This window comes from Sus scrofa, chromosome 2, assembly GCF_054392235.1.
Source record: "Sus scrofa isolate SSC_HxYL_T2T_F1_AM1 chromosome 2, Sscrofa_HxYL_maternal_Yorkshire_Landrace_v2.0, whole genome shotgun sequence".
NCBI lineage: Eukaryota > Metazoa > Chordata > Mammalia > Artiodactyla > Suidae > Sus > Sus scrofa.
The window spans coordinates 76,531,008-76,550,153 of NC_139384.1; the positions used below are offsets into that span (position 1 = coordinate 76,531,008).

The 19,146-nt window shown below is 40.9% G+C and overlaps 1 protein-coding gene across 1 annotated transcript; it reads right to left on the reverse strand.

Moving 5' to 3' along the window:
* Positions 1-6,961: 6,961 nt before the first annotated feature.
* LOC102167305 (uncharacterized) lies at positions 6,962-18,790 on the reverse strand. Its single transcript, XM_085012738.1, has 4 exons — positions 18,660-18,790; positions 11,256-11,382; positions 10,992-11,052; positions 6,962-10,489 (listed from the first exon to the last, which is right to left on the reverse strand). Exons 1-4 carry the CDS (start codon positions 18,660-18,662, stop codon positions 8,503-8,505), a joined length of 2,178 nt encoding a protein of 725 aa, XP_084868864.1. The 5' UTR covers positions 18,663-18,790; the 3' UTR covers positions 6,962-8,502.
* Positions 18,791-19,146: the final 356 nt, after the last annotated feature.

A 19,146-nucleotide genomic window follows, 5' to 3' on the forward strand; every position in this document is an offset into this window, starting at 1 on the left:
GGCCAATAAGCACATGAAAAAAATGCCCAGCATCACTAATTATTAGAGAAATGCAAATCAAAAATACAATAGGTACTACCTCACACTGGTCAGAATGGCTGTCATTAATGGTACACAAATAACAAATGCTGGAGAGGGTGTGGAGAAAAGGGAACCCTCTTACACTGCTGGTAGGAATGTATGTTGGTACAGCCACTCCAGGAAAACAGTATAGAGGTTCCTAAGAAAACTAAGGATAGAGTTACAACATGATCCAGCAATCCCACTTCTGGGCATATATCCAGACAAAACTATATATAATTCAAAAAGATACATGCACCCTGATGTTCACAGCAGCACTATCCACAATAGCCAAGACATGTAAACAACCTAAATGTCCATCAACAGATAAATGGATTAAGAAGATGTGGTACAGGAGTTCCTGCTGTGGCAGAGTGGGTTAAGAATCCAGCTGCCTCAGCTCAGGTCACTGCAGAGGTACAGGTTCCATCCCCCTCCTGGCACAGTGAGTTAAAGGATCGGGCATTGTTGCAGCAGCAGCTCGGATTCAATCCCTGGCTAGGGAACTTCCATATGCCCCGGGTGTGGCCATGTAAAAAAAAAAAAAAAAAAAAAAAGATGTGGTACATATATACAATGGAATACTACTCAGCCATAAAAAAGAATGAAATAATGCCATTTGCAGCAACATGGATGCAACTAGAAATGATCATACTAAGTGAAGTCAGAAAGATTAAATACAAATACCATATGATACCACTTATATGTGGAATCTAAAGTATGACACGAATGAATCTATCTACAAAACAGAAACAGACTCATGGACAAGAACAGACATGTGGTTGCCAAGGGAGAGAAGGGTGGGAGAGGGGTGAAATGGAAATTTGGGGCTAACAAATGCAAGCTATCATACATGGAGGGGATAAACAATAAGGTCCTACTGTATAGCACAGAGAGCAATGTTCAATGTCCTATGAGAAACCACAATGGAAGAGAATATATTAAAAGAAGAATTGTATCTATATGTATAACAGAATTACTTGGCTATACAGTAGAAATTAACACAACATTGTAAATCAACTATACTTCAATAAATATATGTATACTATACAGTATAAAACTAATTATGTATGTATATTATATATATTCTACTTATATATAACATATACTAATTGTGTATAAAGCAATACTATAAAATGTCTATATTACAGATAGGCATTATACTATATATACTATATTCTACATATTCTGTGTATATACATATATACACATATATACATTATATACATACATATATACATATATACACACACACATATACTGACAGACATACACTATGAAATATTAGTGAATTTGAAATAAAATTCTTTGTTCCATACAGAAAAGGGATTATTATTCTAGTTCATTCTTTTTTTTTTTTTGTCTTTTTGCCTTTTTTTTTTTTTTTTTTTTTTGTATTTTCGCTATTTTCTTGGGCCGCTCCAGCAGCATATGGAGGTTCCCAGGCTAGGGGTCGAATCAGAGCTGTAGCCGCCGGCCTACAACACAGCCACAGCAACGTGGGATCCGAGCCGAGTCTGCGACCTACACCACAGCTCACAGCAACGCCAGATCCTTAAACCACTGAGCAAGGCCAGGGATCCAACCCGCAACCTCATGGTTCATAGTCGGATTTGTTAACCACTGAGCCACAATGGGAACTCCTCTACTTCATTCTTGTGGGATTTCAGCTGATCTCTGCCCAGCATTTAAAAATACATAGTATTTGCTCAAAAAAAAAATCTAGTTAATTGGAGTTCTCTTGCGGCCCAGCATGTTAAGGATCTGGTGTTCTCACTGCAGTATCTTGGGTGGCTGCTGTGGTGTGGGTTCAATCCCTGGACAGGGAACTGCCATATGCCACAGGCACAGCCAACAACAAAAACAACAACAACAAAACCCTCCCCAAAACTAGTAAATTTGATACTATGTACTGATGACAGAAATTTTCACATATTGAGGTATGGGGAAGTCATTTTGGATCACACTAACTTGAATTTTATGCTAACTAAAATTTTGTGGCCTTTCAATTGTATATTGTACATGTGCTTTAATTATTTTTATAAAAAGGTTGTATTGATGAGAAATAAAAAATGTCCATGTTAAAAACAAATGTATACTAAATTAAATGCTTCCCATAATATCAATGCTGGTATTCCTTCAATGATGAAACTCCCTCCTCAGGTGCCAATAATATACTGATCGGCTGGGTACATGCTGATCTTTTCTGGGGAACCTTGAAGGAAGATATCCCTGACTGGTTTGATGTTCTTTGTTTTGACAAGATATATAAAACTATGCTGAAAACCCATGTTCTCTGGAGCAGTTCCTCTGAGTTATCTGAGAGGCTGTTTTCCAGACTAAGATCCTCACTATAGCTCAAATAAAGCTCTTTTCTATTCCTATTATAGACTGTTGATTATTTCCATCCACAATACTAAATAATAATACAGTACGTAAAACCTTATTTTTACATACAGGCAAAAGCATCAACAAAACTCTAGCAAACTGAATTCAGGGATACATAAAATGACCTATATACTATACCATGACCATATGGGATTAAACCAGGGAAAACACGCTGTTTTTTTTTGGTTTTTTTTTTGGTCTTTTTAGGGCCACACCCAGGTGGCATATGGAGGTTCCCAGGCTAGGGGTTGAATCAGAGACGTAGCTGCAGGCCTATGCCACAGCCACAGCAACACGGGATCCCAGCCGCCTCTGGGACCTATACCACAGCTCATACCACAGTTCATGGTAACCCCGGATCCTTAATCCACTGAGCGAGACCAGGGATCAAACCCACCTACAACCTCATGGTTACTAGTCAGATTCGTTTCTGCTGCACCAGGATGGGAATTCCTAGAAAGCCAGATTTTAAGCACACAGGTGTATTTCCTTGTCTTTGTTCACCACAGCATCTACTAGAATGCCACTCACGTTGCTCTAATCACCTCGAGAAAAGCACCCCTCACCATGTGATCCTTCCTCACTTTCCTTTCCCACAGGAGGCTCAATGAGGGCAACAAAGGTTTTTGTGTCCTCTCTCCGCCTCCATGTCCTCTGGGCTGTCTCCTCGGGACCGAATTCATCACCCCCAAGGTCTCACCTGATCACAGAAGTCTAGGTGGTCTGCCTCGCAGGCCATCCCCACCGAGCCCTGGATCGCTCTCCTCTACTTGAACTTCCACTGATAGGGAGAGCGGCGGCCTCGAGATCTCATTCCCCAGGTCTCCCAGACACAGAGAGATCACTTTGGGGGCCCTGGAAAGCATTGAAAGCTGTGGCAAGAGCAGGTGGGGACGTGGCTCAGCCCAATTCTGCCTCTTCCCTCAGGAAACTGGGAGCTCGGCCTCCGACTAAGGAGGAGGTACCCCTCCTGCGCCTGCGCACTTCGGGGAAGAGGGAAATCCCGCCTTTGGTGCGTTTTATCTGGAGACCGTGCAGCCCTGCGTTCTAGGGTTTTTTAAGCGAAGGACGCCAGGCTGAGGAGGGTCTGGCTGAGATCGCCATTTCCCACAGATCAGGGCACTGGAGGTAAAAAGATTTTACTTTACCAGAAAAAGAGAAATCACCACCCCCCAGTACTGTAGCCTGAAAACTGTGGAGGCCGATCCTGATGGGAGAGAAAGCCCCAAACATGTTCAGCGCATGCGCTGCTGAAAATGATGGGTGGACCGGGCCAGGGAACAAAGGGGGTGGTGATTTTTGACAGTGGGGTCTGAATAACAGTTACTAGAGCTAGTGAAGTAAGAGTTTTGACTAAGGAACAACCTCCCCTTGGATAAAAGGCAGCTGCAAGCCTTTTCAGCTATGCCCGCTTCATACCACCCTTCTAATAATGTAGCAACTATGTACCCTATGACCAAGCCAGCAGCCCTGCTAATGGAGTTCCCAGCATTGCTTATCAGTTCCGCTTCTGTAACCTTGCTTGCTCAGTTTGTTAGGGAGGAACACTGTCTGCTTGGGGAAGGGGGGAGGTCCGGGATGCTTACATGGGAAAATCAATACCTTGTAATGTGTAGAAGCCTCTGAGAACAAAGACCTGGTGCTCAGACTCGGAGGTGACGCCTCTGAGCCCGCCCTTGTGCTTTTCCACATCTCAAGAGTGCCATTTGTCTCCTTCCGCTGCCACGTTTTTGCGGTTTCTGAAACACCAGGGCATCTCTTTTTGAAATTACTGGTGGTTTTGAAATTATTGTGAAACTGTGCTTGTCGGTACAGAGGTGAGGTTTGTGTGACAGCAGGGAATATTGTGTTCGAGGGGCCTGAGCCTCATGACATGGGTTCTGGATTCTGTCACTGCTTCACCTCAGTCACCTGGGGCTACAACAAAGATAATTCCAGAATGAGGCAGTGTTAACCATAATTCCCAGTAAGCAGGTACAGAGTACACTACAAGAACTTCTTTCATACTTCAATATCCAGAGCCTACAGTGCCTAGAATATTTCTGCTAAACTGGGTATGTTTTCATGTTACAATGCCTGGCATACAAGGAATGCTGAAAAATTAGCATCAAGAGATTAGTCTCTGAGCAAGAAGGCTTTGTGGAACCAGGTATCCTGACTTTGTCCCCTGCTTGCTTTGTACTCTCTCAAAATGTGCAAGCTTTACTTGACTCATGAAGAAAATTAGAGTATCTGGTCTCCTAAGGAGTTTGTGATTACAAATATGTATTTTAAGTGGGTACTTTAAAAAAAAATCTAATACACTGCAAGAAATATTTCAGTATTTAGACAAGAAAAGCAAAACCTGTTCCAGATGACTAGGAGCTGGCCTCACATTACCCAAAAGGCCTAGATAGTTCTCTTGTGGTGCAGTGGGTTAAGCATTCCAGCATTGTCACTGTGGCAGCTTGGGTTGTTGCTGTGGCATGGGTCCCATTCCTGGCCTGATAACTTCCACATGTTGTGAGTTTGGCCAAAAAAAATTAAAAAGCCTGTTGAAGATAGAAACACAACACACACATCCATCATCCCGGACCATGAAGCTCTTCTGTGGGCATGACAGATCAAAACAAAAACAGACATTCTATAACCATATTTCTTCAAATGATAAAAGAGAACATGTTCTAAAGAAACTTTTTTTTTTTTTTTTTAAATGGCCTAGGGAAGTTCCCAAGCCAGGGATTGAATCCAAGCTTCAGGTGAAACCTATGCCACAGCTGCACCAACACCGGATCCCACTGTGCCAGGCCAGGGATCAACCTGCACCTCTGAGGTGACCTGAACCACTGCAGTCAGATTCTTAACCCACTGCACCACAGCAGGAACTCCCAGATTCTAAAAATTTTAAATGACGAAAATTCCCCTCTTCTCACTTTTTATAAATTAAGTTCAGCGTTATGCTATTTTTTCTGCCTTGTAGATAATAACTATTATGATTACCCTTGACAGAACTTAGCTCATTTCCTCATAGCATCCAATGTAGAATGTCTTGCTTACTTGAATAGCAATCAAATCATCTAATCCAAGTTGAAAATCCAATAGAAAGTCTTTGAGTGCCCTGTTACTGTTACACAGTCAGTCACATTTTTTGGTCATTTCTATTATAAGCATTCGTTATACCCCTCTCTCTCTTTGACAAAAGGCGTGATCATGGTGGTCTTTGGCAGAAGGAGACAGAAAACATGGCTTAAGTGCTTGGTATTATGAATGGGTAAGAAACTAGTCTCATGACAGTTCTGCTGGTGGGTGGTACTGGGTCCAAGGGTCTCTGGCTGCTGTGCCCTGGGGTTCCCAGAGTTGCTGTCAGCCCACTGATAGGTGGGGCTGGTTCCTGACACAGTTGGCTATGACTGGAGTGTCCCTAATATGGTATTGGCCTGCTGGTGAATGGGGCTGGATTCTGGTGTTGGCCCCCTGGTACACAGGGCTGGCTGACTGTGGGGCTCCAGGGGTCCCAGGGCCAGTGCTAGGGCTACTGGGTGTTCAAGGGGTCTTAAGGCAGCTAGCCATCTGGTGGGTGAAGCTGTGTCCTCGCCTGACTAGCTGCCTGGCCTAAGACATCGCAATACTTGTGCCAACAGGCTAGCGGGGAGGGCAGGTTCCACGTACCAATAAACTAGGATGCTTCCAAAACCATACTTGCCAGCCCCAGTGTCCTTATGGTGGAATGAGCTCTCCCAAATGGCTGTCACCAGTGTCTCTGTACCCAGGGTAAGCACCAGTTCCTCCTGCTTCTCCAAGATCAGTGGGTGGGTCAAACCCAGGCTCCTTTCAAATTATTGCCCTGGATCTTGGAGCATGTGTGATTTTGTGTGTGCCCACTTTAAGAGTGGAGTCTACTTCCTACAGCTCTCTGACTCTCCTGAAAGCCCTGCTGGTCTTCAAAGTTAATGATCCACAGCCTCATCTTCCCAGGGCAGGACCTCTAGACTGGGGAGCAAGTTGTGGGATTTGGACCCCCTTGCTCCTTGGGACAACTTATGCATTTGTAATTATCCTCCTGTTTGTGGGTCATGGGTCTTGACTATAATGTTTCTCCACCCCTTCTATTTGTCTTCTTGGGGGTTCTCCCCATCTTTACTTGCAGATCTTTTCTGCTAGTGTTTAGGCCTTTCTCATCAATAGTTGCTCTGCAAACAATTATAGTTTTGTTGTGCACATGGAAAGACGATGAGCTCTGGGTCTTCCTATGCCATTGACTTGGCCATTCTTCAGTTTGGAGGAAAATCTTGACTGGCAGAGCTACAAATGAGGAAAATGGGCTGGAAGCAAGTGAGTGTGAAGGCCTTCTGCTTTTCTGTCTCCTTCCATACAGGCAGCTCTAAAACCTACCTAATCCTATTTCATATCTGTATTTCAAACTATATGTAAATTAGGCTTTGACAAATTTTGACATTGGACAATGAAAGCAACAGAGTCTAGAAAATGTAGTTCACAACATTACTCATATTGACAGAATAGAGTCAAAAAAGGGTCATCTCCTCTAGATTTTATTGTCCTCTTACAGGTCTCTCTTAATGCAAATTCCACAGCCCAAATCCCTGCCAGAAAGAATGGCAAAGAACAAAGGACAAAAGATGAAAATAATTATTCACATGAGACTATATGATGAACTTGGCCTACTAACAAATACATGCCAACTTTTTGTTAGCAAGGAAATGGAGTAAAGATCTTCAGGACAATGAAGAGTTAATATTCTCTTAAGAAAGGTGGAATATGTATATAATGCACAAAGGATGTCAAGAACTTGCCACAGGAGGCCAGTATGATAAACAAGCAAATACCAAAGTGTTATTTTTCAGTGTTCCCTTATTTACAAAAAAAAAAAAAAAAAAAAACCCACAAAATTATATAAAAATTAAACTCACATGTTAGAAATATACTTCAATTTACCCATGGATCCAAGAGTCCTCAAAATAAAAACATAAAATTTAACTGAGCAAAAGCTACAATTACTTACTAAACTTAGAAACAACTGCCTAAAGAGTACCTACAGAATTATTTTTCTTACCTCATTATTACTTGCAAAAATAAGTAAACTCCATGCTACACAGTATGTCACTTATAAAGATAATACATGTTTAAGGTTTATAACATTTCTTCCATTTTGTATCTTTTCAGTATTCTACATAAATTAATTTGCACCAGGCTTACCCATATTACTTATATTAATGTGAGTTTTTCTCCAGTGCAGTTTTCACATGACTATGAAAATATTTTTAAATTGAATAGTTTTACATTTCAGTTGTATGGTATTTGTCCAGTGTACATTCTCATATATAAAGATATAGGGTAAATGAAGATTTTCATTTTTTTATACTTAACAAAATTCTCTCTAGATTAAGTTCTTTTTCAAGAAAAAAGGTGATTGAAGATTTTCCCCAATCCCTCACATTTACATGGTATGCATCATCTTGTGTCTTTGAAATGTTGTGTGATACCAGCTTTACAATATTCCTTACATTGTTTCTGGTATGAGTTCTTTCATGTATTTGAACATAACAGGAAGTGATTAAGGCTTTACCATATTGTTTGCATTCATAGTGTTTCTCTCCAGTGTAAATTCTTTTTTTGTTTGTTTGTTTTCAGAATAAAGTGGGATGAGAGTTCTCTGGTGGCACAGCAGGTTAAGGATCCAGCATTGTCACTGCTGCGGTACAGGTTTGATCCCTGGCCTGGGAACTTTGGCAAGCATGGCAAAAAAAAAAAAAAAAAAAAAAAAGGAAAAAGAATGACCGAACTGGGATAGCTGAAGTTTCTACATTCCTTACAATCATAGGCCTACTTTCTGAGTGTTTGCATGCTTTGGGCAATGGAAGTCTCTCCTATAATTTTTACATTCACATGGTTTCTCTCCAGTGTAAGTTTTTTTCACAATTTCATAATAAACTGGAAAAATCAAAGGTTTTCCCAATTCCTTATATTTATAAGGTCCATATCCAGTGTGCTTCACCACATAATTTCAAAATTTGGTGATAGAACTGAAGAATTTACCGCTGTCTTACATTCATAGTGCTACTTTCCAACATGAGTTCTTTCATGGTTTCGTAAAGAATGAAGACGACTGAAAGCTTTATTGCAATTTTTACATTCATATGGTTTCTCTCCGGTATGAGTTCTTTCATGGTTTTGTAATGAACTAGGACAATCAAAGGCTTTTCCACATTTCTTACATGTATAAGGTCCAACTCCAGTGTGCTTTATCATGTGTATTCGAAATTTTGAGAGAAAAATAAAGGCTTTCCCACATTCCTTACATTCATAGGGTTTTTCTCCACTATGAGTTCTTTCATGACTTCGAAGGGAACTGAGATAACTGACAGCTTTACCACATTGCTTACACTGATAGGGTTTTTCCCCAGTATGACTTCTTTCATGTTTCTGAAGGAAACTGGGATAACTGAAGGCTTTACCACATTCCTTACATGCATGAGGTTTCTCTCCAGTATGAGTTCTTTCATGTCTTCGAAGGGACCTGGGAGTACTGAAGGCTTTATAACATTTCTTACATTCATAGGGCTTTTCTACACTGTGAGTCCTTTCATGACTTCGAAAGTAATTGGGACAATCAAAGATTTTCCCACACTCCTTACATTTATAAGGTCCATCTCCAGTGTGCTTCATCACATGCCTTTGAAATTTGGTGAGGGAACTGAAGGCTTTCCCACATTCCTTACATTCATAGGGCTTCTCTCCACTATGACTTCTTTCGTGTTTTCGACATGAATTTGGACAACTGAAGGCTTTACCACATTTCTTACAGTCATAGGGCTTTTCTCCACTGTGTCTCCTTTCATGGCTTTGAAAGGATCTGGGACAACTAAAGGCTTTTCCACATTGCTTACACTCATAGGGTTTTTCCCCACTATGACTTCTTTCATGTCTGCGAATGGAAGTGGGCCAATTGAAAGTTTTCCCACATTGTTTACATTTATAAGGCTTCTCTCCAGTGTGAGTCCTTACATGTATTTGAAATGAACTGGGAGTATTGAATGCTTTGTCACATTCCTTACATTTATAAGGTCCATCTCCAGAGTGACTTATCATGTGTGCTCGAAGGCTTGAGAGAAAAATAAAGCCTTTCCCACATTCCTTACACTCATAGGGTTTCTCTCCATTATGATTTCTTTCATGTTTTCGAAGAGAACTGGAATAACTGAATGCTTTACTACATTTTTTACATTTATAGAATTTCACTCCACTGTGATTTCTTTCATGGTTCTGTAATCCTACACGAGAAATAAAAGCTTTACCACACTGCTTACATTCATAGGGTTTCTCTCCTGTGTGAGTCCTTTCATGTGTTTGAAAAGTTCGACGATATCTAAAGGCTTTTCCACATTGTTTACATTGATAGGGTTTCTCTCCCATGTGGGTTTTTTCATGTATTTGTAGTGCACTTAAAAAACTAAAGACTTTCCCACATTCTTTACATTTATATGGAGCATCTCCAGTGTGCATTATTATGTGTCTTCGAAAGGTTGTGAGCCACTTAAAGGGTTTCCCACATTCCTTACATTTATAGGGTGTATCTCCAGTGTGTGTTATCATGTGTCTTTGAAAGGTTGTGAGCCACATGAAGGATTTCCCACATTCCTTACATTCATAGGGCTTTTCTCCTGTATGAACTCTTTTATGTGTTTGAAAGGATGTGCGAAAACGAAAAGCTTTCCCACATTCCTTACATTTATAGTTTTCCTGTCCATTGTGTTTTCTTTCATGTTTTTCAAAACACTGAAGATAACTGAAGGCTTTGCCACATTCCTTACATTTATATGGCTTCTCTTCATATTTCTGATACTCATATAGTTTGTGCCCACTGTGATGGCTGATGTGCCTTTTAAGGGATGAATGATGCATAAAGGTTTTTCCACATGCACTGCATTCATATGGTTTCACTCCAGTAATTTTCTTCTTTAGTCTGAGTTTTGGAATAAGGCTCAAGTTTTTTGCACACTGACTACCTTCTTTACTTTCACAGAGTCTCTCTAACACAAGACTTCTGTAAAAAAAAAAAAAAAAAAAAAAAAATGAGAGTCACATTAGTAATGATTTCTTTACTACCAATTTTTTATTAGGAGGGTATTTGAACTACAATTTTATGTAGCAAAAGTGTAGGTTCTCTCCCTGGTCTGAATTATTTTATCTTACTTATTTTCAAAATTTTCTTACTATAGTTGACTTACAATGTTCTGTCAATTTCTGCTGTACTGAATTATTTTCAATTGAACACAAGAAATGCCCTGCAAGACTACTTTCACTCTTAGAATTACCAAAACAGTGCAATTCATATATAAGGTCTATTAATACTGTTTTCAAGAGAATGATTTTTCAAACATTGAATATCTATGATGTCATTTATTAGAAAGAATTTGGGGGGAAATTTTTCTGAGAGTAAGTAAATTTGAAGCAGGCATTATGTGTTTAGGTTCTTTCTTTTAAAATTTCAATACATACCAGGACACTCACATAAAACACTACTTTCTATAGTGAGTGTGACTTACCTTAGTTTTCTCCCCTGGTTTTTGTACTCATCTTCAATGTCGTGATCCTCCCATTTTTTCCCTAAATTGCAGGTGAAGAAAAGTGATTCCAAAATGTTAGAAATAACAGAAAAATTATTAGATTCTATATGCTCTGTTGGCTGTGACCAGGCCTGGTTTATTTACCAACATCCTCCCTTCTACATAGGATATCTTGGAACAACATTAATGAGTATGAAATATTTGTTCTCTCATGACAAAGTAAAGGAAAGCTGTCATCCTTACCTATTGAGGCCAGGTTTCTGAAGGTTTCCCACATCACATCTTTATAGAGTTTCTTCTGTGAAGGATTCAGTAAAGCCCACTCCTCCAGGTTGAAATTCACAACCACATCTTCAATGGCTACAGAGTCCTAAAATATTCCAAATATGTGTATAGCAGGATGCATGACACTGACAGGACTGGACATCTATACACCATTTATTTGAAGTTTAATGTATGATTCTGTCATCTCCAAACATTTATTCTACCACTTGATCATCAGGAACTTACTCTGTCTATACTTCCTCACAAGTTTAACAGCATCATAAACATGGAAATATTTTTCGAATTCCTGTTATGGCTCAGCAGGTTAAAACCCAACTAGTATCCATGAGGATATAGGTTCAATCCCTGGCCTCACTCAGTGGATTAAGGACCTGTCATTGTTGCAAGCTGTGGTATAGTTTGCAGATGTGGCTTGGATCTAGCATTGCTGTGGCTGTGATATAGGCCAGCAGCTGGAGCTCTGATTCAATCCCTAGCCTGGGAACTTCCATACGCTGCAGGTATGGCCGAAAGAAGAAAAGAACATGGAAATATTTACTGTGATCACGTTACATCTTATTTCTAAGAGCAGGATCCAGAGCATGTTGGGAAATGAGAGAATTTCTATACAAATGAAACAAATGTTACCATTTTAAGACCATCAATGCCTTGTGAGGAAAAATTCTTTCATCTTGTTTTTTTACCCACCATTCACAGCACTTATGAGGCGAAGGGTCAAACCTGCACAAGGTTTTATGATTAAGAACATAATGAAGAACTAGAAGCTTTTTCTTCTATTCTCATCAGCAAACATGAGGGTCCAGGAAACCTGTAAAACTTTTTTATTTTTTCTTTTTTGGCCACCCCACAGCATATGGAGTTCCTGGGCCAAGGATCAGATCCAAGCCACAGCTGTGACTTATGCTATAGTTGTAGCAATGCCAGATCCTTAATGCACTGTGCCGGGCTGGAGATGAAACTTGTGTCCCAGTGCTCCAGAGACTCCATAATCTCATTGTGTCACAGTGGGAACTCCAAACCTGTAAAACTTTTATTAGGATCCAGTTAGCCAGTTTGACTCTACAGTACTCCAGGCCTTTATAAGTAATCAGCTGTAGATGACAAAATGAAAACATTCTTGTGGAGAAGTATTGCTTTTAACTTGTGTAATATTTATCACTGACTCAGTTTTTCCTTTATCTCAAATCCTTTATTTGATGCCCTAGGAAATTAATTGGAACTTAAGAGTTTCAACACTATGAAGACAGCATGCAAACACAAGCCACAAAATCCCTCTACTCATGTGCCTCAAAGCTTAGAGGCCCACATAGGCACCCAGAGTGAGATAATAGGCCAGAAGAGCTCTTTATGGCAGATCTAGAATGATGTGCCCTATGACTTTCTAACCTTGAGAAAGAGATGAGAGTTGCAGATTGCACGTTTGTACAGTGAAAATCACAGTGGTTTGATGATGAACCTGCCCATGAGTATAAAATACATGAATGGGAGTTCCTGTCATGGCACAGCAGAAACAAATCCGACTAGGTACCGTGAGGTTGCGGGTTGGATTCCAGGCCTTGCTCAGTGGGTTAAGGATCTGGCGTTGCCATGAGCTGTGGTGTAGTTTGCAGACACGGCTCAGATCTGGCATTGCTGTGTCTGTGGCAGAGGCCAGCAGCTACAGCTCCGATTAGACCCCTAGCCTGGGAACCTCCGTATGCTGTGGGTGCGGCTCTAAAAAAAACAAAAAAGACAAAAATAAAATAAAAGTAAAATAAAATACATGAATGACCAGCAGTGCTTTCCTCCTAAAGAACATAAATATCCATTTTCAAACTGCATGAGGAAGTTGTTTCCTGACCAGCCACTCTAGAGACTGCCCTGCCAACTTCTCTAATTTCCAAGTACCTGCAAGGTATATAGGAATATAACAACTCAGTCCCTGGGCATAAGAGTTCCTTACGTGATGACAGTAGACATTGACAACAGTGTATGAAAGGGTTTATTGAGGTATCTGAGAAAAGTAAGGCAGGCCTCTCCACTACATGAAATGGTTTCACAAAGCAAAGAAAGATATACTAACTTTTCTAAAACTGAAGTTAGGGGCTGGGTTAGGGGAAGAGTTCACACAAAAGCAGGATCTTAAGAGGATTCAATCTCTTGCCACTGCCAAAGGAAGGAGGACTAAGGCTTTCTGACCATTTTGTATGACAAATGAGGTTTTAAAACAATCAGCAATCAGTCATCAAAAACTGAAGACAGAGACTTCCAGGTTCAAATCTAGCATTTAAGGAACGTAGAAGCCATCATTCTTGGCCTTGAAGAAAAAAATGAAAAAAACGTGAACAACTCTTTCAGATCCATCAGAGCACTGAGGTCACAGGCAAAACAAAACATTCTCTCTAAAACTGGAAAGAAGAAATAAAGATGGCATTGAAAAATAAACACCAAAAATTCTGTTCTTAACAAGGCTGAAAACAATCTATTTCACCAGAGGCTAATACAAAGACAAAAAAAAAAAAAAAAATCAAACAAAGCAAAAAACCAACCAAACAAGACAGGACACAAAATTCATGAACTGTAAAGCAATGACAAAAGATTTAAAATACAAAAAATAGGAATATCTAAAAGAAAAGAAAAGACACACAGGCATTCCCATCATGGCTCAGTGGTTAATGAACTCGATTAGTATCCATGAGGACATGGGTTCGATCCCTGGCCTCACTCAGTGGGTTAAGGATCCAGGGTTGCCATGAGTTGTGGTGTAAGTTGCAGATGTGGCTCGGATCCCATGTTGCTGTGGCTGTGGTGTAGGCCAGCAGCTACAACTCCAATTCAACCCCTAGCCTGGGAACCTCCATATGACATGGGTGCAGCCCTAAAAAGACCAAATTAAAAAAAAAAAAAAAAAAAACCCACGAAAAGCAAAATAAAAGAAAAAAACACTCTCCTACTTTTCAAAACCAAAAGCTGGTCCTTAGAAAATATTACTAATAATATTAATTAACATACAGTCAAGATAACTGAGAAGGCAAAATAGAAATTACTAATATCAGAAATCTGAGGTGGAAATGAACATAAAAAGACTATACAATTCAACATCCACTTATGATAACAACTTAATAAAAGGAACTCTCTGTTCTTGAGGAAAACATCTACAAAACACCTGCAGCTAACATCATACTTAGATACAACACCAAAAGTGGGGGGAGAAGATAAGTCTCACTTTATTAAAAGGAAAGCTCCAGGAGTTTCCTGGTGGCTCAGCAAGTTAAGGATCTGGCATTCTCACTGCTGTGGCTCAGTTCGATCCCTTGCCCCAGAACTTGTGCATGCCATAAAAACAAAATATAAAACAAACAAACAAAAACCCCCACAAAAATGGAAAGCTCCTGTGCTTGGAGTGGTAAAAGAATGAAAAAACAAATCATGAACTAGGAGAAAGTTTCTGCAACTCACATATCTGATAAATGACTGGTACTCAAAATATACCAAAAATTCTAAAGCTCAATGGTAATAAGACAAACAACTCAAAGATGAGAAAAAGATCTGAAAAGATACCACACCAAACAAGATATACAAGTGGGAAATAAGCAATATGAAAACATGTTCCACAAATATCTTTGGGGAATTACAAATGAAACAACAATGACATGTCACTATACACTTATTAAAATGGCTAAATTTGAAAGCCTCAGAACAGATATTAGTGAAGATGTGAAGCTGCTGGTAATCCTCATTCATCAGTGGTGGGAATGAAATTTGGCATACCTTCATTGGAATATTAAGAATTTTCCGTGAAAACTAATATACTCAAATACATATAGTAAGAACCAGCAATCACATGCTTTGGTATGACCTAAATTAGTTGAAGCCTTAAGTACTCACAAAAGCCTATACATGAGTGTTTGTAGGTACTTCATTCATAACTGACAAGAGTAAGAGTTAAGCATGATGTTCTTCAAGAGACGCATGGATAAATCATCAGTGTCATTACCACTGTAATAAGATGAGATATTGTTCAGTGAAAAAAATGAAGTATCAAGCCATGAAAACACATGAAGGAAACTTAAAATTACATTGCTAAGTAAAAGAAGAAAAGACAATATGATGAGCCAGGAAAAAGATCTTTGGTTCTGAAAGATTTGAGGGTTGGAGAGAGAGATGAATGAATAGGTGAAGCAAAAGAGATTTTGAATGAAGTGAAACTACTCTATATGATACAGAAATGATGGATTAAACATTGTTAATTAAAAATTAAACATTTACCAAAATCCAGAGATCCTATAACACTGAGTCAATGATAATGAAAACTATGGATTTTAATGTATCAATATTGTTCAGTAATTGTAACAAATTTATCACAGTTATACAAAATGTATGAAAACAGTTCAAATTGTGTGTCTACAGAGGGGTTTACGTGGAAACTACTAAGAAAAGAGAGGTACACAGCCACAATACTCAACAGAAAAATATATCCAAAGGAAAGAAATGCACAAACTTCAACCTGCTGAAATAGCAGTGCTTTCTTACAGTGCAGAAGAAAAATCATATTCAGAAAGGTAGACAAATTCCTAACTGTGGGGTCCAGACTCCTGGTTGAAATATAACCTCTAGAGTGAGTTAGTCCCTGTGAAGAGACCCAAAATGAACTCTAGGAGCTCCACACAGTCTCCTCTCACCTGGCAGTGTGGAAATGCTCCCTTCCCCATGGGAGCTTCTATTCTCAAGAGTGAGAAAACTCTCAGTAAGACTCAGTTTAGGAGTCCCCACTGTGGCGCAACAGGATCAGTGGCACCTCTGCAGTGCCAGAATGCAGGTTTCAATCCCTGGCCCTGGTATTCTTTAAATGGCTGCGGCTCAGATCTCATTCCTGGCCCTGGGAACTTCCATATGCTTTGGGGTGGCCAAAAAACAAGACTCAGTTTAAGGAGACAGAACACCTATCTCCACAGACTTCTCAAAGTGCACAAATTATACTTTGATTACATTGTCGTGAATGCAAACACTCAGACATCTAAAGAAACCACAATGATAACTTCAGAAAGAATCACCACATCTCCTCCAGTCCTCCCAGTGCACCTGAAAGCCTCCCCTCCTCTTAGCATAAAGTGGCTGAGAGCAGGTAGGAAACCTACAAGGAAAAGTTCCCCAGGAGGAACCAATGAGTTTTCACTTTCACTTCTCTTTGCAGGCTCAAGGGGGGCTTTGGCTTGGCTCACCCACCATAGGCCATACTCCTCAATGGAATTGCCTGGCACCACTACTACATTTTAATGATACAAATACATTGAGCAATCCAGCAAATTCACTCAAACTCAGTGTTTATGTGCGAAGGAGGAAAGAAAACTGGATCATAGTTTCCTGGTCCAACCAAAAAACCCCAAATATATATGCCTTTCAACAAAAAAGATGTCAGTTAATTATTACTTTCATGGCAAAACTTGTTTTGTAATTAATTAATCATACTTGAACACCTTTGGTCTGCACATCTAAACCTTGAAATTTCATTTGAAATCATCCAACAGTAATGAACAGCCCTCAGAAAATTATCTACAGTCAGGGCAAGAAAGAATGAAACCTGGATTTTTTTTTTTTTTTTTTTTTTGCTTTTTTAGGGCCGCACTAGCAGCACATGGAGGTTCCCAGGCTATGGGTTGAATTGGAGCTGTAGCCACCAGCCTATGCCACAGCCATGCCAGATCCCAACCATGTCTGTGACTTACACCACAGCTCACAGCAAAGTCAGATCCTTAACCCACTGAGTGAGGCCCGGGATGGAACCTGAGTCCTCATGGATGCTAGTCATGATTGGTTTCCACTGGGCCACAACGGGAACTCTGAAACCTGGATCTTAAATGGAACGTGATACTGGAACTTTTTTCTTTTCTCTCCTGAAAACCACCTCTTTCTTGCCTCTGAAAACGTTTTATGTTGTCTCTCAAGCCTACCGATGAAATAAAAAATGTATTTACCCTTACTGAAAAATGGACATTTAAATAAGGCAATAAATCTTTTCAGGTTAACAAAAGCAGGGCTCACAAGGCTGACAGGAGAGATCACCCAGGAAAGTTTCTTTTAGGAGCTTCCAACCAAAGGATTTTCCATAGGATGTCTTTTCCCAGGAAAGATCCTGGGAAGAGAGGCACACGATTTCATACAAGGTAGTTCCAGTGGTCATTCTCCAGCTTTCCTCTCATGTAAAATACACACAAACAAAAAACGAATCTTTGGGAGTTCCCTCCATGGCTCAGCAGAAACAAATCTGACTAGTACCCATAAACATGAAGGTTCAATCCCTGGCCTCGCTCAGCGGGTTAAGGATCCAGCCTTACCCTGAGCTGTGGTGTAGGTCGTGAGCTGTGGTGTAAATCGGCTCAGGTCTGGTGTTGCTGTTGCTGTGGCTGTGGGCACAGGCCGGCAGCTGCAGCTCCGATTCAATCCTGAGCCTGGGTACTTCCACATGCCTCGAGTGTGGGCTTAAAAAAGCAAAAAACAAAAACAAAAAACAAACCAAAAAACACTTTTGTTTGTGGGGGAGGGGGAGGGAAAGGAGGGGATGGACTGGGAATCTGGAGTTAGTAAGTTAGTATATGCAAACTATTGCATTTGGCGTGGATAAACAATGAGATCTTGCTGTATAGCACTGGGAACTATATTCAATCACGTGTGATAGAACAGGATGGAGGATAATGTGAGAAAAGGAATGTATATATATGTGTGTAACAGGGTCACTGCTGTACAGCAGAAATTGGCAGAACATTGTAAATCAAGTATAACTAAAAAAAAAAAAGCCATCTGTGGCTCTACAGAAGAATAGGTAATCAAAATACTGGGGCTGTGACGAGGGACAAATAGTAGAAACTGTTGTGAATCAGAGAGGGGAAGCTGGCGTTTGGGAACGCAACAGAGATTTGGAAATTTCAGGATTTACTGCCAGCCCTAGGAAGAGCCACTTAGGTGAAACAGGTGGATTTGAGACCGTAGTCCCCCAAATATGGAAAACTTAAGAGAAAAACAGGTCCCCATGGGGAAAAAAGGAGGGACTGGGTACCTCACACATCATAGCTCCTACCAAGCATAATGACCTGCCGCGTGGTCACCGCACAATCTGGGCGGAACGCAGGGCGGTGGGCGCAGAGCTGCCCTTTGAGATGCAGGGGCCCAGGTCACTGAGCTCAGGGACGCCCAGGGCTGCAGCTGCCGGCCCCGCCCCCACGCTGAGAGCTGGAGAGACTGAGGTCCAAGCAGTGCCCCCGGGTGGACTCGGGACAGCAGACTCCGGAGCTGATCGCGGGGAGGCCTAGATCCCACCACGGCCATTTCTGGCTGGTTCCAACCCGACCCTCCTCTCCGTCTCCGCACCCAGGAAGTCACACTCACCATTTCTAGACTTAATGGGTCTCCCTGAAGCCTCCCGACGACTCCCACGACCAGTGGCACGTCACAGCGTAACAGAGTCTGCAGCAGAGTCAAAACACCATCTAGGCCGGGTGAGTAGCCAGAGCAAAACCAGAGCGATTAGCTACGTATCCTACTGTTTAGGAGCGTCATCCCACCCACCGGCCCCAGGGACCTCCCTGATTGGACAGTTCCTAAGGCCGCGCCCCCTCATGCCTGAGTGACAGGGGAGGTGGAGCCTCCGGGCTTGGGCGAACTGGTTACAGCCGTTGGCTGTAACTATTGATTTTTAAACAGAACTTCTTCCTGTCCTAAAGCTGACTCTGTAGGCTTCCCGCAACTTGGTCGGAACGCTAGGTCCCAGGTATGCACAGGAAATTCATTAAATTTAAAGAAGAAGTGTAGACAAGAGGATGCACACATCAGGATAGACTGGGACAAGAGGGCTTGTCGTAAGGCTTGTGAAGTC